The sequence below is a fragment of the Colossoma macropomum genome, unplaced genomic scaffold (genome assembly GCF_904425465.1).
Source record: "Colossoma macropomum unplaced genomic scaffold, Colossoma_macropomum, whole genome shotgun sequence".
Classification (NCBI taxonomy): domain Eukaryota; kingdom Metazoa; phylum Chordata; class Actinopteri; order Characiformes; family Serrasalmidae; genus Colossoma; species Colossoma macropomum.
The window spans coordinates 22,298,104-22,324,524 of record NW_023494799.1 but is presented as its reverse complement, the minus strand read 5'-3'; the positions used below and the strand labels follow the sequence as shown (position 1 = coordinate 22,324,524).

General features: G+C 38.0%; 1 protein-coding gene across 1 annotated transcript in view; it reads left to right on the top strand.

Annotated features, from left to right (window-relative positions):
• Positions 1-26,421, top strand: part of syt7b (synaptotagmin VIIb) — a 211,692-nt gene that overhangs the window by 73,594 nt on the left and 111,677 nt on the right. Inside the window, exon 2 of the mRNA XM_036587086.1 lies at positions 19,962-20,065. Within this exon, the coding sequence (XP_036442979.1) occupies positions 19,962-20,065 (104 nt within the window). The remainder of the gene's footprint in view (positions 1-19,961; positions 20,066-26,421) is intronic.

Here is a 26,421-nt window from a genome sequence, read left to right as displayed (position 1 = left end):
AGCTTCACTTTTCACTCGGGGAAAGTTGCTGACAGGAAGCAGGAAGTGAAAAAGCACTGCAGTTTACAGCAGCTCTGACGAGGCATGATTCTTTACACAGAAATACTGAATCACCTGAGAGTGTGGGCAACTTGGTAAAATATAACATCATGATACTTGAGTGCTATTGGGACGGTATTAGTTTTACAAGGGGAGATGGGCTAAAGTAATTATTACTGGTGTTTCTTCAGTAATTTTAGTCCCAATCCATCACGTCTGCCATTTTAAGGACTGTGCACTCCTGATTCTGGAGCTTTTAACTGTTGAAATGATCCCAGGTTAAATTAATCCTGTGCTATAAAACAAGCCATTTAAATTTCCTCCAGTTAAATTAATTTTGGGCTATAATATGAACCACATAAATAATCCCAAATTATAGTAATCCTGAGCTTTAAAACAAACTATTTAAATAACCCCAGATTATGTTAATCCTGTGCTATAAAGCAAACTGATCTAACTAAAGCAAACTAATCCCAGGTTATATTAATTCCATGCCATTAAACAAACCATTTTAAAAACTCCAAATTCTATTAATCCCATGCTATAAAATAAACTATTTAAATAATCCCAGATTATATTAATCCCATGCTATAACACAGACTGGTTTTATTAATCGTGTTTTATAAAACAAACCTTTTAAATAATCCCATATTATATAAATACCATGCTATAAAATGAACAATTTTAATAACCCCAGGTTATTTTAATCCTGTGTTTGAAACAAACAGTTTTAATAATCCTAGTTATATTAATCCCATGCTATAAAACAAACTGCTTTATAACCCCAGGTTATATCAATACTGTGTTTTAAAACTAACCGCTTAAATAATCCCAGTTATATTAATTCCATGCTATACAACAAACCATTTCAGTAACCACAGGATGTATTAATTTTCTGTTATAAAACAAACCATTTAAATAATCCCAGATTATATTAATTCCATGCTATAAAACAAACCATAGAAATTAAGACAGGTTATATTAATCTTAGACTTTAAAATGAACCATAGAAATAATCCCAGATTATAATATTCCCAGGCTTTGATAAAAACAAACTTAATAAATTAAACAAACAAAATAAATAATCCCAAATTATAAAATACACCACTGAAATAAATTTAGATAATATTAATCTCAGGCCTTAAATCAAATTGTAGAAATAACCAAAGACAATGTTAATTGCTATCTGCAAAGCAAACTATAGAAATAATCCCAGTCTATATTAATGCCCTGAGAATTGCTATGTTGGTAAATATTCCTTCATATCCTGCAGAAAATGGGTTTTGTGTTTTTTCTTAAGTATGGAGGCACTAGCTATGTTTCATGATGTTTTCTTTTTCTGACATTTATGAACAAGTGAGAATGTAAAAAATGCACCAGCAAAGCAGCAGAGCTACATTTAGAAAATACTTGAAAAATAGGTACAATTTATTTTTACCTTTACAAATATAGCAATTTATCATGATAATTATAACATACTATGAAATTGGCCACTCCTACAATTAAATTGGGTCAAACTCAACTGTGTAAAGCCGTCTGTTTATGAGGGCTGTTGGTCTGATATAGAGTAACAGCAGTATGAGCAATGCTGTGCCATCACAGCGTTACAAACCTCCGCTGTGCAGGTGTGTGTGATGCTGCTGCTGGAGGGATTTGGAGTGTTTTTGGCCTCCGGGCCTAGGAAAAGTGCTTCAGGCATCAGGAACATTCAGAGCACCCATAAAGAACCAAGCAACGTGGGGTTGCCAGTTCTAGATAACCTCCCCTCCAGTATTCCAACCTCCAACAAGAACAAATACAAAAGAAGTGAGTCTTTGTGAGGTGTTAACATGGTCTTCTGTATGAGTGTGCAGAAAGGCTGCAGTGCTTCACCTCAATCAACGCTTTACCCTGCCATTATCATGCTGTTGCTTAATATGTGGGCCAAAGACAAGTAATGTTTTCAAAATGTCAATTTAAAAAAATCTTATGAAAAAGGACATGATGTGCATTTTTATATCTGCATAAATATTTGCATTTATGCCTTAAATATAGAGAGTATTATCAAAGCTTTTAATTTCCTATTTCAGTTATTAAACTGTACCGGTCTAGTTGCACCATTTGACTTGCTTGTTGTGCCACCTGACTTTTCAGACTAATGTCAAATTAAACAGGGCATCTACAACCCCAATTCCAAAAAAGTTGGGAGGCTGTGTAAAATGTAAATATATGTAAATAAAAACAGAATGCAATGATTTGCAAATCTCATATTTTATTCACACCTGTCCAGGGTGTATCCTGCCTTCCGCCCAATGACAGCTGGGATAGGCTCCAGCACCCCACCGCGACCCAGAAGGATGAGCGGTTTAGATGATGTATGTATGTATGTATGTATATTTTATTCACAATAGAACATAGAACACATATCAGATGTTGAAAGTGAGACATTTAACGATTTCATGAAAAATATTTACTTATTTATAACTTAAGGGCAGCAACGCATCTCAAAACAGTTGGAACAGGGCTGTGTAGCATCCTGTCTTCTTTTAACAACACTCTGTACATGTCTGGAAAGTGAGGAGACCAATTGCTGGAGTTTTTCGGGGGAAAGTTGATCCATTCTTGTCTGATGTAGGATTCTAGCTGCTAAACAGTCCTGGGTCTTCTTTGCCAGATTTTTTGGTTCATGATGCGCCAAATGTTTTCTGTTAGTGAAAGGTCTGGACTGCAGGCATGCCAGTTCAGCACCCGGACTCTTCTTCTGCAAAGCCATGCTGTTGTTATGGTTGCAGTACGTGGTTTAGCATTGTCTTGCTGAAATATGCAAGGCCTTCCCTGAAAGAGACGTTGTCTGGATGGGAGCATATGTTGTTCTAAAACCTCTATGTACTGTTCAGCATTGATAGTGCCTTTCCAGATGTGTAAGCTGCCCACACCATAGGCACTAATGCTCTCCCATACCATCAGAGATGCAGGCTTTTGAACTGTGCGCTGATAAAAAGCTAGATGGTCCCTCTCCTCTTGTGTCCGCAAAACACAGTGTCCATAGTTTCCAAATTTTGATTCATCTGACCACAGAACAGTTTTCCATTTTGCCTTAGTCCATTTTAAATGAGCTTTGGCCCAGAGAAGACAGCGGTGTTTCTGGATCGTGTTGACATATGGCTTCTTCTTTGCATGATACAGGTTTAACATGCATTTGTGGATTGCACAGTGAACTGTGTTCTTAGACAATGATTTCTGGAAGTGTTCCTGAGCCCATGCAGTGATTTCCAGTACAGAATCATGCCTGTTTTTAGTGCAGTGCCACCTGAGGGCCCAAAGATCACGAGCATCCAATATTGACAGTCAGCCTTGTCCCTTGCGTACAGGAATTTCTCCAGATTCTATGAGTCTTTTGATGGTTCTATGTACTGTAGATGGTGGGATATCCAATGTCTTCACAATTTTACGTTGAGGAACATTTTTCTGAAATTGTTCCACAATTTTTGCACGCAGTCTTTCGCAGATTGGTGAAACTCTTCCCATCGTTGCTTCTGAGAGACTCTGCCTCTCTAAAATGTTCTTTTTATACCCAGTCATGTGAGTTGGTTGCAAAATGATCCTCCAGCTGTTTTTTATTAGTACCACTTACTGTTCCAGCATTTTGTTGCCCCACATGTTCTACGTATTTTGCACTTTCTATGCACTTTGAACATCTCATGTGTTCTATGTTCTATGTTCTATGTTTTTACTTACAGTTATTTACATTTTATACAGCGTCTTGAGTTCATATTTACATTTGTTCTAATAAATAAACATTATTATAATAATTCCGTATTTTATGGTTCTCCTGAGGTCAGGACACCTGACAAGGTCAACTGAACTGTTCTAACCACAACTCAAAAATCACATTTGTAAAAGGGCTGCTGACCTTGGCATTGACCCATGAAGGTTACTTGTGGTCTTTTTCATGATGTAGTAGCCTGGCTCTTCCTTTATAAAAGCATGTCAGAACAAAAGTCCTTTGTTTTTCGTTGTGCTGCCTGACATTTGAGGAAGAAAGAACTTGTGGACAAACATTTTCAGTGAGTTGAGTGCTTTTAAAGTTGTCTTATTTTGAAACGTGGCTTTTATATTAAAGTTTTCTAACATAAAATCATCCCAAACTATTTTATTTAGATTTTTATAACTAAATTATCTTTTACTGACAGTTCACTTAATCAACATATTTGGTTGGATGTTTTAACCACCTGACATTTTTAAACTTTTGGAGGCAAAAAGAAACTAAAATGGATTTTATTTGCACTGAAAATTTTTTCACAAAAAAGGCATTGTTAAAATCAAAAATTAATTTTTGGGAAAAAATGGACTTGGACTCAAAAAATGCACATCATGTCAATGTCACATGTATTTTTTTCTCACTTGTAGCTCATTGAAACAGGGAATCCTAAAAGAGTCATGGTGACTCCCTATGCTCGCTCCATTTGTTGTACTTGAGATGGAAGTTCACACTGACACCAAATTTTAGGTGAGATTGTGGAGACTGGAAATACGAGCCTGAGACTTTGAGAGAGGAGACTTTGACACATGGTTAGGGTTGTTGAGGGGCTCTACCAACTGACCATTTTTGTGACCTATATGACCTTCCAATGAGCCACTGTGGACCTCAAGTTGATAACTCCTCCATTTGTTTGGCTAAGAGAATCTGTGGAATTCTGTGGAAAGTGCAGAGTCTAATCTTTCAATCCATACCACATCTGCATTTGTAAGTAAAAAAAGGAGACATTTTATTATGATTTGACAGAAACTTGTTGTGCGTAGAGTCTTGTTTTTGGAAAGGAAAATCATCCTGGATACACTCTGTCCCCAGAAACCACTAAATACATGACAACACAAACACACACAGCAAGCAGAAAGTCATTTGGCAGTGCTTCGAAATTAAATCAATGCTTTGCAACAAATATGCATTTTCTATAATGATTCCATGATCTTTCCTCACCAATTACCTGGAAAGCAATCAGAAAAGCCTAATGAAGGGGCCCTCGGGGAGCCATACACTGCAGTCCAGAAGATTGGATTTCATCACTGGAGGAAAAGAAGCCAACCAAAAGTTCTAATTGACAGTCTGATCGCCTGAAAGGACTGAAGGCCTTACAGTATGAGCTAGCGCTGCTTTCTTGGTTTTATTCCAGAGATGCTAATGTTTACCAGCAGATGCCTCTGATTTTCGGGATACTTGCGTAATCGGTTGTAATCATTTGTTCTTGTTATTGTAATCAATTGTACAGCTGAGCTACTTCAATATGCCAAGGCTTTTTCTCACTCACTGTGGTGAAACTCTCAAAATATTGACCTACTTGTTGTTTTAGAAAACCACTGACCACTGATCAATCCCAAAATACATTTAGCTTGATCACCCAACCTAACCCATCTGATCCCAATCCAAAATAATTGTGTCCTGGGTTAAAAATTGAGATTAGAATTAAACTCTGCTGGCTAATAGGTCTCTGGAAGTGGGATCAGAAACAATCCTTATAAGCCAATTATTTGTTGTTAAACAACATTTTTCAAAATATTTAAAATCATTAAGGAACCCAAAATGTAATTGAATTTGTCATCATGAGCTAACTTGAAATTATATATTCTAAGTTGTACTGACTCCACACACCCCGTCTCGTCTCCAGGCTTTTTATTTTATTGTTCTGTTTTAAAACTTTACGTTATCAAAAGGTACAGATACATACTTTTCACCTGGAAAAACTTATTTAAGGTGCACAACTGGACCTTAAACCCACTCTTGTACCTTTGAGGGCACATTTACATTGTCTGTACTTTGATGAACAAAAAAAGTATATGAACAGAACCTTTATGTCAAAGCTACAGTGTAGCTTTGAAAAATAATTGTCTGCAGACATAGTTCTGGCTGACCACTACAGTACAGACCAGCATGCATTTCATGTTAGTCTAAGCTGGTTTAGTGCGGGTCTGGTTCTGGTTCAGCTGGTCACCCCAGTATGGTCATCCTGGTTGACCAGCATACCAGCATCCAAAACAGAGCATATGCTGGTTTTGCTGGTGACTGCTGGTTTTTCTAGCAGAGATATACAAGCTTATAAAAAAACTGTTTTATGATAATATCTGAAAGCAAAAATTAAAGGACTACAAACATTTAAAATGACATGTTAAATAAAACTAATATATAGCCTATTTGGAACATCCTGTCTTCCCTGCTTTGTCTTTCCTAATTTCTGTCTGTCTGCCTTTTTTTATTCTTCCTCTTGTTTCTTCTTGCATGTGCTTTTGCTTACATCTGCCATGTGCGTTTGTTGTTTTGATCTGTCTCCTCCACTGTCCCACCTATGTGTTGTCTGTAGTCCTGCCTTCTCATTAGCCCCAGGTGTTTCTCATGTGTCCTTTGTGTATTTATTCCTCTTGGTTTGGTCTGTTCCCTTCTTGCTATTGTTTGTAGTGTGTTTTACTGATTCTTAGTTCAAATAGTCATTCCTGTGTCTTTTGTTCTCTGTTCTTTACTTTTGGTGGTTCCTTTCATTTCTTTAGTGCTTTCCTTGTTCTGCTTTTCTTTTGTTTCTGGTACTTTCTTTGCTACATTCTCCATGGACAACAATAAAACTGCTAGCTCGCACTTGCACCCTGCCTTATCATCTTCTTCAGCTTCCAACATGTTACACTATTAAAGACAATAATGATTAAAGCCATTTGCACACTACAAGACGATGTCCCCATTGTAAATATGGTGCGTACCACTGCTATAACCATACCCTTCCCTTGTGCAGGTGCATTTCTTTTATTCCCACATATCATGTCATATCAGTCAGATGGGTTTCGATGACAGAGGACGTCGTAGGGTGAGAGATCATGAGTAAAGATCCACTCACCATGGCTGTTTTCTGGCATTGACCTACAAATAATCTTGTCACTGATTTGTCATAACCCAGTCAAAGCTTTCTTGGCAGCAGCTGAAAAATGACCAATGAGAGATGACATAGACCCATTTATCACGCACTGTTGTGACCCAGTGCCTGAGAGATTGCTGGGCTCTGAATGTTAGCCTCTGTGTCACAGACTTCATAAAGAGTCCAGAAATCAAGGAGCATTGTAATATTAGTCATATGTCTGGTCCCAATTCTTTTTTTCTTTTCTGACTCATTGCCTTTGTTAGGGTTGCATGTAGGGTTGCCAAGTGTCTGGATTCAGACTGGAAAGTTCATTTTGTTTGTATTTCGTTTGTTGAAATAGATAAAGCACTGTTCTAGCCCTGTCATTGCGCTTCTCTTGGCCTCTCTCTCTCTCTCTCTCTCTCTCTCTCTCTCATATATGTGTGCATGCCATGCAAGTGTGCATTCCACCAATCATAAGTGATCATGTGACCCTGATGTGTGCAGTAGGGGCTATTCATTTTTTCTAGTTGGCTAGTAATTCAAAAAAGTAATCGACCAGCCACCATTACCTTGTTTTTTAAAAAGAGAGTCACTGCATGTCACCGTAGATTGCTAATAAGGGCAGATGCTGTGTTTTGAGGGGTAAGATGTGCATTTCAGAAATATTTTTGTTATATTTATATATGAAGTCTCAGCCTCAGCCACTCAGACTGTCTGATGTGAACTGCATGCTAAAATCACCAAAAGAAAAGATATTGTTTTCAGATGTATCACTATTTTCCCATCATCAACATTCCATATAAAACTCAGAAGAAACGTGTAGTTTCACTGGTGGTTTTGATACTAAATTAAATGTCTATATTTGTGTTGTAGTCATGGTGACCCCTGGTTCCTATCACCACCACTGTAAAGAAATCTAAATCATTTCACACCAAACCACTCTGAATGACTCTGTTTATGTCTCAAACACTGAATTATGCAGAGATTTTGAAAAATGATTGTAATTCCCCTTTTGTCCACAATTCATTGTGTCATTTAAAGTCTTGTTTTACTGTAGTCTGCTGTTGAAATGTAATGCCTGTAGCTTTGTCTCTAAAAGTCTTCTGACTTGGAGAGAAAATGCTCATCTAGTTCAGAGACCCAGAAAGAAAATGAGTTATGATTTTTCATTCATGCTGTCCTTAAAATTCGTAAAAGTGTGTAGAAATAGCTAGAATAATCTCATAACATTCCTATAACAGTGTCATTATAAGATTATTATACATACTGCCTGCATTTATGATGCTTTTGCTTGCCAGTATATAATTGTTTTGCAGTGCTCTCATAACATGTCACATTGTCATTGAATATCAAGGCTGAGGCCCCCAAGGCGGCATGTTGTTTTGGATCAGTCGTGAGAAATGCAAAAGGAGAAACGCCAGCAGAAAGAATAAGGGAAGCTAATGAAAACATTTGAGAGGAAGCTGGAAGCGTCTGGCGAGTCGGAAGCAGGTGCAATTGAAAATAAAAGCTGATTCTCTCATTTTCCTCTCATTCTCATTCACTTTCTCATTTCATTTTTGAATAACAGCCATGAGGTGAGGACAAAGCAAACAGCTGGTGATGCACCACGGCTGGTTCTCCAAAGCTAGCCCCAGCACACGCACACCTGTTTAATACCTGTCTGAAAGATGAATATTTTCCTGCTCAGTGGAAAAAAATCCCTGGTCTGCGCAGAGCCAAAGAGTGGCGGGCCTCAGTTTCTTCAGGATTAATGCCAAATGCTGCTTCTGAGCTATAATGATAAGGTATATACAGAAAGGCTGCTTATTATAGAGAATGAAATGGCAGTATAGACCCAGTGGCATGGCTTTGTGAAGAGTAGGCCCACTCTACAGTCTTAAAGGAACAGTCCAAGTTCGGGATATTCAGAATATCCTAAAAAAGATCTATGGCAGTGTAGATGTGCAGACCTTTTGCATTCACTGCAAAAAATAATATCTTGTCAATTAAAATGATCTTAAATCTAGTCGATATATCCAGTGTTTATCCTGTTGAGACTGTTGTAAGCTTATTTTATGATTTTTTAACTTATTTCCAAACATTTCTTACCTGTTTTAAGTAATTTTATTAAGTAAAATTATTCCACTATGTTGGCAGATAATTGTGCTTGTTTTAAGAAATGCAATGTTTCAAGCAAAATTATCTGCCAGTATAGTGAGATAATTTTACTCAATAAAATGACCTTAAACAAATAAAAAAACTCTGAAAATAAGCTAGATAATCTTATAATAAGTGCAGTTATAATAATAACCATCTCAAAATGGAATATATTAGATATATTGACTAGAATTAAGAATTGTTTGCAGTGTTGGGCTTGTTTTGACCAACAGAGGAGCTGCTGTTGCTGTCCACTGACCACTTCAACCACTCGCTCGCCTAGTTTTAGGGAACACTGCTGTGTAAAACTCAACCAGAAGCTAGAAAGTGTCAATTGAGTTCACAACATCACCGTAAACATCTTTTCAAGATACGAAGTGACCCAGGGATTAAAGGAGGAGTGGGTTACGGGACTTGAATCGTACTACGAGGTGATCGCTGCTGATTTGTATAGACATTAATCTACTTGAAAGTAGCTACCATGCAATCTACAAATCATTTTTAAACTGCTTCAACTTTTTAGCATCCATAGATGACATATGGCATATGTTGATAGCAGTGTCTCTGTTTCTCCAGAACTTGAGCTGCCCAGGGGTGTTTAGGGTCTGGTATTGAGCTACAGCCACAGGCCTTTTTTCTGTAGTTTGATTACTGTTAGATCTTTATCAATCTTCGTAGTCAGGAAACAGGCAAGAGTCAAATCCAGAAAAGGACAAACATTACAAACATTACAAAAAACAGATCAGGCAAACAGAGTCCAAAAGGGGAAAGGCAAAAAAGTCCAAAATTTCAAAAACTCAGTCAAAATACACAAGAAGGCAAACGCACAAATGGAAACACTCAGTAGCTCTACTAGGAAAAGCAATACCTCTCAAAGTACTAATCTAAAGCCCGGGCTTATAAACTAATCACATGACAAGTTAGACAGGTGAAACAGATCAGTACTCAGGTGAGAGTGAATGGTGAATGGTGGATTGTGGAGGTGTCAGAGTCACATGGTCTCCCAGGGAGTTCTGGAAAATGGAGTTCCTGAGTGAGTCTGAGATGGCGGGATGCATGACACATGGTAGCAACTGTGTGATGTTCTAACACGGTTCACAAAGTTACTTAGTCAATGCCCAATTTTGTCAGTCAGCCCTGGCCACAGTTTATTACAGTACAGCAGTTACCATGGTCATAATAGAAGAAACTGAAACTGTCCCTTTCTTTTTAATAGATAATAACATTGGATATTTTATTGATATATTGACCACCAAATTGAGAATGTGCCCGGTTTTCATTTCAGAAATTTGGTCTCCTTATTCTGTTGTTTAACAATAAGAGGAAAACTTGTTGAAACTCTTGTCTGTGGTAATCGACCACACAAGATACTTTCCACAGACGTCCAGAACTCTTTCATGATGTAAAAACCCTTTCATCATGCAAGTTGGGATGCTGTGCAAAATGTAAATAAAAACAAAATTCAATTATGTGCAAATCATTTAAACCCTATATTTCATTGAAAATAGTACAAAGACAATATATCAAACGTTGAAACTGAGAATTTTTTTTTGTTTTTTGAAAAATATTTTGAATTTGATGCCAATAACACGCTCCAAAAAGTTGAGACGGGGGTTTGTTTACCACTGTGTTTCATCACCTCTTCTTTTAACAACACTCTGTAAGCGTTTGTGAACTGATGACACCAATTACTGTAGCTTTGAAAGTGAAATGTTTTCCCATTCTTGCTTAACATAGGATTTCAGCTGCTCAACTGTTCGGGGTCTCCGTTGTCATATTTTTCATTTTATAATGTGCCAAATGTTTTCAGTGGGTGATAGATCTGGACTGCAGGCAGGTCAATTTAGCACCCAGACTCTTTTATTACAGAGCCATGCTGTTGTAATACACGCAGAATGTGGTTTACCGTTGTCTTGCTGAAATAAGCAAGGCCTTCACTGAAAAAGACGTAGTCTGGATGGCAGCACGTTGCCAAAACATGTATATATCATTTAGCGTTAATGGTGCCTTCACAGATGTGCACATCACCCATTCCATGTGCACTATTGCACCCCTATACCATCATGAATACTGGCTTTTGAAGTGTGTACAGATAACAAGCTGAGTGGTCTTTAGCCCGGAGGATACAGCGTCCATGATTTCCAAAAAGAATTTCAAATGTTGATTCATCGGACCACAGGACACTTCTCTACTTCCCCTCAGTCCATTTTAAATGACCTTGGGCCCAGAGAAGGTGGCAGCATTCCTGGATCCTGTTTATATATGGTTTCTTCTTTGCATTTAAGAGTTTTAATTAGCATTTATGGATGCAGTGCCAAACTGTTTTCATAGACAGTGGTTTTCAGAAGTGTTTCTGAGCCCATGCAGTGATTTCCACTACAGAATCATGTCAGAATCAATTGTTTTTAATGCAGTGCCGCCTGAGATTCCAAAGATCATGGCCAGCAAATACTGGTTTTTGGCCTTGTCCATTGCATACAGAGATTTCTCCAGATTCTCTGAATCTTTTAATGTTATTATGTATCGTAGATGATGAAAAGCAAAAGTTGTTTGCTATTTTAGGTTGAGAACTGTTATTGTTGAATTGTTGCACTACTTGATCGTGCAGTCTTTCACAGAGTAGTGAACCCCTCCTCATCTTTACTTCTGAAATACTCAGCCTCTCTGGGATGCTCATTTAGACCCAATCATCTTACTGGCCTTTTGCCAATTAACCACCAGGTGGTATTTTTTACGCATTATACAACTTTACCAGCCTTTTGTTGCCCCTGTCCCAACATTTTTGGAACATGTTATTGGCATCAAATTCAAAATGGACATTTTTTTTTTCAAAAACAATAAAATTTCTCAGTTTCAGCATTTGATTTGTTGTCTTTGTGCTATTTTCAATTAAATATAGGGTTTAAATGATTTGCACATCATTGCATTTTGTTTATTTTTCACAGCGTCCCAACTTTTTTGGAAATGGGGTTGAATAATATAGACAATATAGATCCAAAGTGATGTTAAACTAAAGCAGTTTTGGAGTCTAACAGTAGCAATTTCATATTAGAACCTTATCTCATATCGTGGAAAACCACCTCTCAAATAGAGCCAATTTACACACACACACACATCTTTTAAGCCGTTTGTCCTTCTGGGTCGTGGGGGGGTGGGGTGGGGTGCAGTCGATGGGCAGAAGGCAGGAAACACCCTAGACAGGTCGTCAGTCCATCACAAGGCAGAGCCGATTTACATAGGCTATAAAGATAGGTTATGTAAAAATAAATTTTTTGGTACATAAAATCACAGTAACAATATAAGTGGATCAGGATAAGGGCCCTTTAAGAAAAAGATGTTATGACTACATGTCAGATATTAAACCTTTATTTTACAGATAGTAAAATGTGCAATCCAGCTCAATACAGCAGGGCAGCTCGCATGAAATAATAACATTACAATGATTAAAGGAATGAAAGGATGCGCCTGGTTTACGTTTATAAGTGTCCATCATTCTGCAGTCATGTGATTGGCCTCTTGCTGAAGTTTACATCCCTGAACCAGTATGGCATAATGGACATGACTTGGCTTCCACAGCACACAGTCACACAGAGCAAGTGCCATTCTTATTCCAGACGGTTCAGGCTGGCGTCCCTCGGGGCAGACTCTCATCCTCTACAGTTGTTGTTCTTCATATGAACTCTCAGGACGACCTGCTGACATCTAGTGTTGAGCTCATAAAATATACAGATGATCTGACTCTGAATAGCTTATGGGTTCCTTTCCACACTACATGCACTGACCTGCTGCTGATGCACTAAAACCAAATATATACATGGGGGGAAGCCAAAATAGACCACTAGAACTAGACCTGTTATCCCTGGACCAGTGCTAGCGTTGGAAATGAGGAAGATCTGTTATGTTCTTTTTCTGTTTTATTAACCAGAACCAGATGGTTTATATTTGCACTGCTCTGCTAAAAATACTGACCTGATATGTCATATGTTTAAGGTCAAATGACATGTTTTTGTTATCCTCTGAACAGTTTTGGGGCGCAATTTCTATTTATTGGCTTAACTTATTAAAAATAAGTGTAATGAGGGGGGGCGTGGCACGGTGGCGCGCTGTTGCCTCACCGCAAGAAGGGCGACCAGGGTCCCCTCTGTGTGGAATTTGCATGTTCTCCCCGTGTCTGTGTGGGTTTCCTCTGGGCTCTCGTGTGTGTGTGTGTGTGTGTGTGTGTGTGTAAGTAAGTAAGTAAGTAAGTAAGTAAGTAATTATTAGGGGAAAAAATACAGCCTAAAATAGAAATGTGTAACTGGCTAATTTGTGTGCTTTTTGTGTTCAGTTAATCACAGTCTGAGTATCTTAACCTGAAATAATCACAGGCTGAGTATCTAAACCTGGATTAAACACAGCCTGAGTATTTCAACCTGGATTAATCACAGACTAAGAATCTAAACCTGGATTAATCACCTGTTATAGGCCCAACTACAAGCCTACTCTTAACACCATAAAAACAACACATACTTTAATCTTTGAGTTCTCATCTTCTCATCTTCCTTTTTGAGAAATACCTGTTGCTTTTTACCCTCTCACTTGAGACAACATAATGATACAGTGATACATAATGACAAGTTGTTAGGAGGCCCCATGGTGGTTGCGAGCCCCTAAGCAGCTGCTTATGTCTCTTATTAGGTAGAGCTGGTGTAAAGCCCAGTCTCGTACCCCTGTCCTGAGTTCACTTCTCAAGGACACTCAGCCAAGGTTATCAAGTTAGCATGTGTTAATTATCATGCAAGCCATTACAGTTAACTGCAAAACCTTAATTGAGTTGTGTGCTAGCTTTGTTTGCTTTGTCGTCATGTTCATTTACGAATATATTTAAGTTCACAAAACGTTAGGCACATAGGCAGTTAGGCACACTGCCTATGCCTTTTGAGGTTCCACCCAGAATTGTTGATTGACAGCGGTGATACGTATGATTCATCCAATAACACTGAAAACCGCAACTGGAAACCAGGGGAAGTAAGATCAGGATGGGGATGTGAGATTGGTCACCAGACCAGCACTGATGTTATCTGTCATCACTGCTAGAACTTCACCAACGCACCCATCCAGCGGCCTCACTGGCCGAAGCGTTTGCCCACCTGCAGTGCATGTCTCACTGTGTGAGGGAAGGTGCATTTATTTCATGCAGTGACAGCGAGAGAATTTCCTCCCAACACAGTTGTTTGCCAACACATGTCAGGTCCTTACGAAGCGCATTTGTAGTCGGTGAATGGGCCTGTAAGCACAGTCAAGAGGGAATGATGGAAAGCGCTTTGCTGCAGAAAAGGCGGCGAAGTGAAAGAGAGCTGTTGTCTCTCGCTGTAACGGTGCCGTGTGGCTGACAGGCCAACAAAAGGATGAAGTGAAGACATCCAGGGGCCATAATTTAGCGACACGACGCAGGAAAAAAGACGGATATTTGCAATTATAACGCTACCTCTCCGGAGGCGCTGCTAATCTGCATTCACATTAGAGTCCTGAGTTAGAGGTGCGCTATTAATTGTGTATCGGTTACTGCAATTTTGAAGCGCCTCAATTAGCTCGTAGCGAAAGGGAGCAATTACTGAATTTCATTCGGTAATGCGGCCAAATGAAAATGAAATATTCAGCCTACACAACACTGGCAAATGACACCCTCAGGGAATCACTGAGTGAGAGTGGACTGACCAGTGAGGGTGTTGTAATCTCAGTATATGGGTCTTATAATCTTAATTGTAATTAATTGTCACAACCACACGATTACATAAATTACCCTCTTAAAAGTGATCACATTGCCTTTACTCTAAACACATGCAGTCAAAAGTTTGGATGTACCTGTTTGGGTTTTTCATGTCGGTGCTATGTAGTGCTTATATATATATATATATATATATATATATATATATATATATATTTACTCTTAAAAATTATGGTCCTTCAAGGTTTCTTCAAGGGTTCTTTAGTAGAAAGAAAATGAACCATGAACCGTGAGAACCAAGAACACTCAAAGAACCCATGTACAGCACCTTTTTGAAAAGCGTTCTATATAGCACCAAAAAGGGGTCTTCCATTGTTACAGTGCCAACCCTGTAATAATAGATAAACCCTTTTTAGTGCTTTGTAGAACCATTTTCTTTATTAAAGAACCCTTGAAGAACCATCATTTTTTAAATGTGATACAGTGACTGGCCATTTCATTAAGTCCACCTCCTTGTAACTACACTCACTGTCCATTTTGTCAGCTCCACTGACCATATAGGAGCATATATGGTTCATATATAGTTCTACAGTTACAGATTGTAGTCCATTTGTTTTTCTGCATACGTTGTTACCCTGTTCTCCAAAGGTCAGAACCCCCACAGGACCCCAACAGAGCAGGTATTATTTGGGTGGTGGATCATTCTCAGCACTGCAGTGACACTGACGTGTGTTAGTAACTTTACAGGAAAAGGATAAAATATTTTGTAATGTAAGTTAATGTAAAGAGGTTTTATTTCAAGGATTTTTGGACCATTTCTATATAAATACTCAGCATTTTGGAATGAATCTGGAGTTTCATTTCAAAATGCTGTATAATCATTTGTAACAATTATGGATGTAATGATTTTTCTGAAAAGAATAACAGCTGGTGTATAATGAAAAACACACTTTTATTTCTCCAATAAATGCAGTATTAATCATAATACAGCACTGAGACTTGTATGACTTTGTATGTGTAAAGCTAACTCCCATCTACATCATGGGAAAAAAAAGAGAAGCTTTTCAGAATTAACCCCTCAGACTGAACCCCTTCATTCATATATACATATATTATATTAGGTAATTTGACTGGGTGTTCAAACTTTTGTGTGTGACTGATTTCACAAATCAAGAAGGACATGCAATTTGACGAAGGATGCACAAACGACTCATAAAATAAAATAAATTTTAAATGACAAAAATGTCGAAACATAAAAAATGTTTTTCATTCCAACAACAACAATATATATAAATGGTTTTTAAAAACCGATTTATATTGAACATGTCAAAAATATTTGGCGAAGCAAATCAAACATTCTTTTGGCTGCACTAATCTGTACTTTCCTGAATTGATTCGCTGTTTATGTCCTGTTTTCTCTCAAGCGTGTCCCTCTGATTTAAGGTAGTGAAACTAGTGAAGAATAAGTTAAGGAGAAAAACTGAAGTTGTTGGGTTCTGCTAAATAATTCAAGCTCTAGTGAAGCGTAAACATACACTACTTCTGCTCATACATGTCATGAAGCAGCAGCAGCTCGTGATTGGTTGCTTTGCACGGCCCCTTCCTGTCAAAGCAGGCTGTTGGCCGTACTAAGCGATGAAATCTATTGGTTCATCAGACATGTGGCTTGTGAGACTCCTCTAAGCAGAGATATGTTACTGTACTCTGATGACTGTTTATCTGTAAGCTAATTTCCCCCGAATCGATACGTCAGTAGAGCTCTTTCTGCCTCTGCTGTCCTTTTGCTTTCCTTTGGCAGAGTGTGCTTTCTGTGGGCTGGCGATGATGAATGAGGAAAGAAAAGACACATTACTGAACCACCAACTCCCATTCCCTGTCTTTCTCCCTCTTTCTCTCTCTCTCTCTCCTGCTTCTCATTCCTCCCTCCGCTCACCAAAATTCGCTCCATTAGGTGTGTTTTTTTAGAAATATTCTCAAATCAACTTTTCCCATTCCTGCCTCCTCCTCCTCTCTCAAGGAATCACGACTGCTCTTTTTATGTTTGCCTCTCTTTCTCCCACACTATGTATTATTCTCTCTTTTCTCCTCCGCTAATTAATGCGCTTATTTTACATTTATCCAAGTGCGGCCCCCTCGAATCTGAAACTTTCAATCTGATTAAAGCACGTCAGCTTTGTGCGGAGCGGAGAACAGTTTTCTTTTTCTTTTTTTTCTTTTTTTTTTTTGCTTCTGTGGCACAGAACATCTCTCATTCTGATACATCTGGCCACCCACTGTGCAGATACAATATGCATCTCAATACATAACTTACAATGTGATACAAAAACGATACCATGAAACTAGTAGTGGGTGATATGGCCAAGAATTTATATAATAATGTAATTAAAATTTCAGTATATATCAGGTTATATATATATGCTTTCCAAATAAAACCATTTTAGATGCATAAGTAAACCTATTTTTGAACGTTAACAGGGGCTTATGTTCATGTTTTAAAGGGGAATTCCAACAATTTACAGTAGTGGTGATAGGAACCAGGGGTCACCATGACTACAACACAAATATAGCCTTTTATTTACTATCCAAAACCACCAGTGAACCTTGACATGTCTTCTGAGCTTTGATATGGAACGTTGATCATGGTAAAATAGTGGAAAATCTAGAAACAAAACTTTTATTGGGGACTACTATTAGGATTTTAACACGTTTTAGGCCAAATTTCTCATAAAACATCATCATCTATCATAAAACAATGTCTTAGACATCAGGCATCAGTAGTAACTTTCTGTGAGGGAGCTTTTTTAGAGGTGGACGTCTGGTTCCTATCACCACCACTGTGAATAATTCTGACTGCAAGTTTCTCTTTAACAGCATTTCACACCAAACCTCTCTGAATGACTCTATTTACATCTTAACCATTTAATTATGCAAAAATCTTGAGAGATCTGTGAAATTCCCTCTTAAATAAGGACAATTTCTGTCAACAAACGTAAGTGTGAGATATTTTTATTGTGCAAAATAGTAAAAGAAAATTGAACAATATATAGATAAACTTATCACTGAATTGCTTTCTAAATCTGGCACCACCAGCCAGGCAAAATGTTAAATGTTACGTCACGTCTGAATTTCTACACAGCTGAAGTCTCTTTATTCAGCATTCAGCAAATTTTCCGTTCCTCCTTAAATGGAGCAGCAGTTACATTCAGGTCTCTATACAGGCACCTAAATGAAACTGCCACACCAGTTAAGGTGGAACAGAAAATTCAAATAAGACTTTAGCTTCCTCAGTTTGTCTCACATGTACCCCATAAACTCACCCCCACCCTCCTACCCCTGTCAGTCACGGGTGCAGGCCCTGAGACTGCAGTGTGGTCTGATGCAGCTGATTGAGTCAGCTCCTCAGGTGGTACAAGAGAAAACAGAACTGCAGCAGTCTGGTCAAAGAACTTGTAGAGAGGAGACTTACCACTCTGTAATGTCTTCCAGTTTTCTCAAATGCTAGAGGGTGCTCCCGAGTGAGTCCAAAATGATGGCTTAATATGGAGCATTTGAGCAAAATCATAGTTTAGAAAATTTCCTGAACACAGAACAGCATATAACAATTTAACACCACTGTTATATTTTTTAAGAGCTTTTGAACTCGAGTTATAGGAGCTTTATGTATGTTCATGATGTCAGTGATCACAAACAGCCAATGAGCTGCTCCACTCGCCAACCAATCAGCGCTCAGTAGCAGTAATGTTAGCATCCTGCTGCCCAAAACCTGTTTGCTGTAGAAAAAAAAAACATACAGGTGAGTTTTCTTTGCTTTTTTAATAAAATACATCTTTCTATTTTAACTTTTCGTTTTTAGCCGTTGAGCTCCATTTACTCCCATTCATTGAGGACTCGTGGGCTCCCTCCTGTTTTTGATATAATGAGGGAAATAGGAAGTGACGAGGCTCCTCATAAACTGGCTCTGGTCTGGTGTCCATGTTAGGCTAAAGCTAACGCCAAAAACGCTTTACACTGCTGTAATGGATGAACTGGTTAACCGCTTTACTACACTTCTAATATGATATGAATTGAATATATGGCTTGTAGCTGGTGGTCAGATTTGGGTATTAAATACTATGGCAGGGACAAAATATGCAAAGTGCTCCAGAGAGCATGGAACATTTTGTTATTCAAAAATAAACTTGATTTTTTTATCATTTTAGTGCTGACATTCATCTGAAAATTGGAAAAAAATGAGTGTAAGCCGGTTGAAAAAAAATAATTGTGAAAAGCATGTTAACATGAACGAAACCAGAGACATCTTTTATCTACTGGATATTAACGCTGCAGGTTTTCATTTTCAGATGAAGAGGCTTTGAATGATTAACTCCTTAAATTCCCAGGCTTATTACATATTACACTCTTTAAAAAGATGGTGCTGTATATGGTGTACATAGAATATGTTGCATATGGTTTTGTATAGTACCAAAAATGGTCCTGCTATTGTTATGATGTCAAGCTTTTAACAATGGAAGAACTTTTTTTGGTGCTGTATAGAACCCTTTTCAGAAAGGTTCTATATAGAACCATATACAACACATTCCCCATCAATCTGAAGAATGATTTCACCATGCAAACAACAATTTAATCATGTAAAGTGTTCATGGTTCCATTTTCTTTAGTAAAGAACCATCATTTGTAACAGTGTAAAGCTTATTATTCAATAACTACAGGGACTACAGTGTAAACTGGCTGAGCTATTCTTGGTTATGGAGGTGTGTAATCAAACTTTGGACCGCTGGTGGATCCTGGCAATTTAAGGGATTAAGAATAAGTTAATGCTAAAGCTAATACTGTGGTTAGCAATCATCGGGGTCCAAGCACTGGTGCCCTGTCGAGCTGGTATAACACAAACGATAGGCAAAGTTTTTAGAATAGATTTTTATAATAGATGTGGGATAAATTTTTGACCTTTTGACCTTGGTATGATAATCAAAATACATAGAAAATAATATGTTATTTGAACCTGATTTGTGCTTGCATGATATTTAAGCTTAATGAACAAATTAATTCCACATCAATTCTTGCATTTTATTCTTGCACTTCAATTTTATGTTCAGACATTAAAATTTGTGCTAGAAAAAAAACGCTGCCGGACTCCGCTACAGGGGGACTTGTCACTTTTTCATGGCTCATGAGTTTTCGTGTCTAATTGTAACCTGTAGTCTCTCTCTCTGTAGGTTCTCTGTCCCTGAGCGTCTTCCTGGTGTCGGTCAGTCTAACGGTATGTGTCGTGTGGCTCGTGGCACTGTGTGGTGTCTGTGGATGGTGCCAGCGCAGACTGGTGAGTGAAGTCTCTTCCTGTTTAACAGTAAATCAATGCTGCTCAAACCTTGCAGATTACATCAATTAATTAAAGCCCTCAGCTGTATGACCTCCCAAGGTTTATTATTCAGTAACTACATTACAGCAATACACACTGGTAGAGTTGTTCTTGTGCTGTTTTTGACACAACTTAGAAATGGGGGAAAAAAATCTTTTCATTTTCAACCTCCACGCATTCAAACTGCACAGTGGGAAAAAAACTGGATACCTCTTGGAAAGTGAGTGTTGTTACCAACATGCTAAACAGCTAACATTACTGATAAGAGTGATAAGTGTAACATGCATGATGTATTTACCTGAAAACAGATTTGACCAACTAATGTGTCTGTATGATGATAGATCTATAGCTAATAATATAGATAATAATACTATAATTTACTACATAAAACAGCCACTTTATGACTGTTGATGCTGTGAGCAGCCATGTTGGTTTGACCTCATACGCTGAACTCGGAGTTGAAACCACCCTGACTTTCTGAGTAGGAATTCCCAGTTGAGGAGGCATTTATTTGTTTTTCCTAGTCAGAGGTTGGAATTTCTGAATTACAAGCTCTAGTCAAACGTACTAAGTACAGAAGTATGTAATAGATGTTTGGACTCACCAGCGGGTTCTGGTCATCAGCAACAAATGGGTTCCGGTCTGTCACTGTACCCTCCAATTCCAGTCGTTAAGTACAAGTCATCCATTTTTCACTGTCAGGAAAATTGAAGAAAACATATTTAACACAGCATTACACAGATGTTATAAATATATATTGAATGAACATTGATATATATATTGATTGAACATTGATATATACGGAATGAACATTGATATATATTGATTGAACATTGATATATATGGAATGAACATTGATATATATTGATTGAACATTGATATATATGGAAGGAACACTGATATATATTGAATGAACATTGATATATATGGAATGAACTTTGATATATATGGAATGAACATTGATATATATTGAATGAACATTGATATATATGGAATGTAAAGGTATATATATTTAATGAACCTTGATGTACATGGATCGAACATTGAGATGAAAAAATGAATAATATAATTCATAAATTCATTCATGTTTTGTTTAGACAGAGAGGGACTTTTGGGGTTGTGTGTGTTGTAGCCTTGCATCCCCCCACCCCCAAACAGACTGTTTACATTGTTATTTAATGTTGCTATGTTGTTGTTCTTCAGTTACAGTGTGTGTGTATGTGTTTACTGTGTTTTTTTGTGTCCAGCTCAGAGTTAGTGAGAGTGTGTTTGTGTTTGGTGACCATCAGAAGAAAGAGTAGGGCTAGGAGTGACCTACCTCAATTTTCAGTTGCTGTTCAAGTGGCATTGTTTCCTTTGCTCTCAATGAAAGACAATTTTTCAAACAGAAATTATGGCCTCATCTGACTCTTCTTCTGCACCATGTCAAATTATGTACATATTGAAGCTCCACCCATCTGTAGCTTCACATCATATATCAGCCACTCTCAGGTCACTCTGTCCACGGAATCACTGTGTATATTTACTGGTCACTTTATCAGAATTCCCTTCCTTTAAGCTCCACCTGGAGTTTGTTAATGCCCATTTATTGATGTACAGTTTTTGTTGGCCATCCTTAACCCTTCAACAGCGACTTTCGTTCAATATATATCAATGTTCAATCCATATATATCAAAGTTCATTATATATATATCAATGTTTATTGTATATATATATCAAAGTTCATTCTATATATATCAATGTTCATAAAATATTTCCTGTTTGGCTTGCCATAATATATATATATATATATATATATATTTAAGAAGTGATGAATGAGAGAACTGGGTAGGGACCAGTGAGGGGAAGTACAAGGTTGGTGTTTCTAATAAAGTGGCCAGTTAGTGAAAGTAAAAGGAAAGTGTTTCTAATAAAGCGGCCAGTGATTGGAAGTTCAAGGTAGATGTTTCTAATAAAGTCGCCAGTGAGTGGAAGTACAAGGAAGGTGTTTCTAATAAAGTGGCCAGTTAGTGAAAGCACAAGGAAGTGTTTCTAATAAAGTGGCCAGTGAGGGGAAGTACAAGGTCGGTGTTTCTAATAAAGTGGCCGGTTAGTGGAAGTAGAAGGTAGGTGTTTTTAATAATGTGGCGAGTTAGTGGAAAAACAAGTGGGTGTTTTCACTACAGTGGCCAGCGAGTGGCCACAGGTTCTCATTTTCTTATCCCTTTTCTAATGCCGGCTCAATCAAAATAATGTGTTTTCAGCATTTATCCATCCTGTGTGCGCAGTGAGCCTAAATGGAGCGCAGTGAGTGGAGAGAGCATGTTATTTCAGACTGAAACAAAAAGAGCAATAATTGGCCTGAATGGTGAATATATAAATAGACATGAGGAGGTGAGTGAAGAAGAGCAAATCTGTGATTAATAGGCAGTTAATAAATATAACCCACAAATGGAATTAATCACTTCAATTTAGTATAATTGAATTAGCCTCTTTTCAAGTTTAATGATTCATCCATTACTCAAATTAATTAGCTTTGCCTGTTTATGAATATGCTAACTTATTTATGTTGTGGTAAATGGCAGCAACAGGCCTCGCTTTGTTTTTGCCATGAATGCCCACTTTTAATTAATGAACATTAATGAAGCAAATAGGGAAAAGTCGCTGTCGAGATGGTCTTTAGAGAGGAGAGGAGCAGAAGGGTGGACTGTGGGGTGGCTTAAGAGCGCCCAGGCTTTAATTACACTCAGTAATGGGCTGTGGTCCGTATCCACACCCTGCAGGCACCTAGCAGCTTACTCTTATTGCAAAGAGGGATTACCTCTCGCTCTCTATTACTTCTCATCCCTTTATTCCCCTATTTTTGCTCCCATGACCATGAACCAGGATCCCTCAATGCAAGCAATTCTCCTTTATAAGCTCAGTAATCACACCGCAGCGGGGCTGGCCTGGTTCTCCAAATGCATCAGAGCACGACAGTTATTGTAAGATCAGTGGGAAACTTTCTCTAGCAGTTAAAACCATAGTCTAGCAAACAGATTACACAGTTTTCCCTCTTACAACCAGCCAAAACATGTGGTGTTTGGTGTTTGAATTTTGCTTCCTTACTTTTGCACTGGAGCTATGGGCCTAATCCTATGTTTACATGTTGGCAGTAGATGGATGACGGCAAACCAGATATTCCATAGTTTTCAATGGAACTGCAACAGAAAATTCTGCCACCGCCAGCATTAACTATCAATATATGAACACAGCATAACACAGAATTATCACTAGAGACAACGTCAACGTCACATTAGTGTAGCGTATGCGAAGAGCGAGAACCCATGTGTCCAAACTACAGTTCGACAACATTACCCAGGATACATTGTGAACGGATTACACTTAGATCACTCAAACCACGTTCAGAGGTGAACAGAGATGGATTTTGAAGTGTAAATGAAATGTGTTTTTGTTATCCATAGTAATATGACAAAGAATGAAAGCTTATGAAACAATAAAAACTTTAGTAAATCTGGCAGGTTATGTAATCAGTCGCAAGGGTAATATCTCCACCTGCATTTTGCCCAATCTTCTCATTATGCACTCTCAGAAAATAAGATACAAAACTGTCACTAAGGCAATGCCCCTCTTGTCACTGGGGTGGTACCCTCAAGGGTACATCTCAGTACCGTTAGTCAGGGAACATAACTGTACCATAATACACTGAAATTTTATTTTCTAAGTTGTATTGACTCCACACACAGCGCCTCGTCTCCAGGCTTTTAATTTTATTGTTCTGTTTTAAAACATTAGGTTATAAAAAGGTACAAATATGTACTTTTCACCTGGAAAAACTTATTTAAGGTGCACAATTGGACCTTAAAACCACTGTGGTACCTTTGAGGGAACATTTACATTGTTTGTATCTTGATGAATAAAAAATGTACCTGCACAGAAACTTTATTTCTAAGAGTGTGTGTATGCATATGTACGAGGAAGAGAAGCACATTTTGCATTTTTCTTTGCACATGGTTCAGAAACTGCAGGTTAAGGTCCATGCACCAGTTTTGTGTGTAATGCACAGCCAGAATGCATCTGAATTGTGCCTGAAACTGGAACAAAAAGCTCAGTGCATCAGGCCCAGAGTGTAGTGAGTCTCAGCAGTGACAGTTTTGGTCTTAAAGCATTAAATACTTGACATGGTTTGAGGCAAATGTGTGATGATTTAGGCATGCAGTTAGCACAATGCTAATTGTGCTAACTACACACATGAGTTTCTGTTACTTGTTAGCTACATTAGCCTTGTAGCTGCAGTAAAAAGCTAAATAAGCTAACTTCAGACATCAAGCATGTTAGTGATCGCCAAGCAATTGCTTTAGGCACAAGATTTAGAGATATTGTATCTCCAAAGTGGTAACTTTAAAAGGAGAAGGCAAAAACTTTTTTTTTTAATGTACGTTAATGGAAAGAGATTTTACTCCAATTAATTTTGGACCACTTTTGTTAGTCCATTCATCATAAAATTTGCACACAGCATAAAGATGCTGTGTTTCAAATGATTTAGAAAATTAAAACTCCAAAAGTATGTTTTTTTCTTTTTGAGAATAACGATATGTAGGGCACATATCCATCAATCCCTTACCTTTCCCACCACTTAAAGTAAAGCACTTTACAGGGGGAAGAAAAAGTATGTGAACCCTGTGAATACCTTCATTTATGTACAAAGTCATCCTAAATTATGGTTTTCATCTAAGTTACAACAAAGAACAAACACAATCTGTTTAAACTAATAGCAAAAACAAATTAACATATTGTTCTCATCCATATTGAATACATCATTCAAATGCTGATAGTGTAGGTCAGAAAAAGTATGTGAGCCCTTAGGCTAATGACTTCAACAGAAGTAAACTAGAGTCCAATCAATGAGATGAGATTGGAGGTGTAGCATAAAGCTACTTTAACTTTTAAAAAGCACTCAGACATTTTGAGGTTGCTATTTACAAGAAGCATCTGCTGGTGTGAACCATGCATCGCAGAAAAAGAGATCTCAGAAGACCTACGATTAATAATCATTGTTTTTTTCAAAAAGCTGGAAAGGATTTCAAAGTGATATCAAGGAGTTTAAGTATTCATCAGTCTACAGTTAGACACACTGTCTATAAATGGAGATGATTAAGTACTGTGTCTACTCTCCGTAGAAGTGAGCGTCCAACCAAGGTTACCCCCAAGGCACAATGCTAAATGCTCAATGAAGTAAAAAAAAATCTTAGAGTAAGAGCTAAAGGCTTGAAGGAATCATGAGTCTACCACACAAGCAGCACTGAATAGGCATGGTGTCCATGGCAGGACACCATGGAGGAAGCCACGGCTGTCTTAAAAACAGCGTTACACACCTAAGGTTTGCCAAAGAGCACCTTGGCACTCCAAAACGCTGCTGGGAAAACGTTTTGTGGACTGATGAAACTGAGGTTGAATTGTTAATGAAGGATACATAGCATTATGTACAATGTAAAAAGGGCACTGCATGCCAACATGAAAACACCCCAACAGTGAAGCATGGTGGTGGGAGCATCATGATTTGGGGCTTCTTTGCTGCCTCTGGGCCTGGACTAACTGTCCAGTTCCATCATTGATGGAAAAATGAATTCCCAAGTTTATCAAGATACCCTACAGGATTGTGCAGCTACCAGAAGCACTTGATTGAGGCTATTGCTCCAAAGGAGGTTCGACTAGTTATTAAATCCAAGGGTTTGTTTATGTTTTCCACCAGCACTGTGAGTATTTATTTGGTTTGCACAATAAAGACATGAAAGATTATAATTGTATGCATGTTTTTAGCTTCAGCAGATTTGTGCATGCTTATGATTTAAATGAAAAACAAATCACATTTTATGACCAGTTCATGCGGAAAACTAGATAATTCCAAAGGGTGCTTTTTCTGTAGAAGTAGAAGAACATAAATACATAATTATATTACATAAGGATGTTATAAAAGGTTGCAAAACTAAATTAATTAAGGGTGACTGAATGAGGCAAGGCAACTTAAAGCATTTGAGTGCTCAGCCAAGTTAAGTATAAACAAGTAAAGACAGGTGTTAAAGGCATTTTCACTGGACAGCCTTGGCTCAGCACTGCTGTTTGTGTTCTGGTATGTTTCTGGTTTTACCCTCAGACGTGTCTGAGTGCTCTCTGCTGGGTTTCCCAGTGCGCCTCGTCATTTTCTTCCCCCTCATGTACAACGTAAGAACCAAATCAGACAGAGTGTGTGTTATTTTAGTCTAAACACCCTGTTATGCTGTCAGGGAATATCCACACTGACGTGGCGTGGCGTGGGGTGGGTTGGGTTGGGGTGTTGT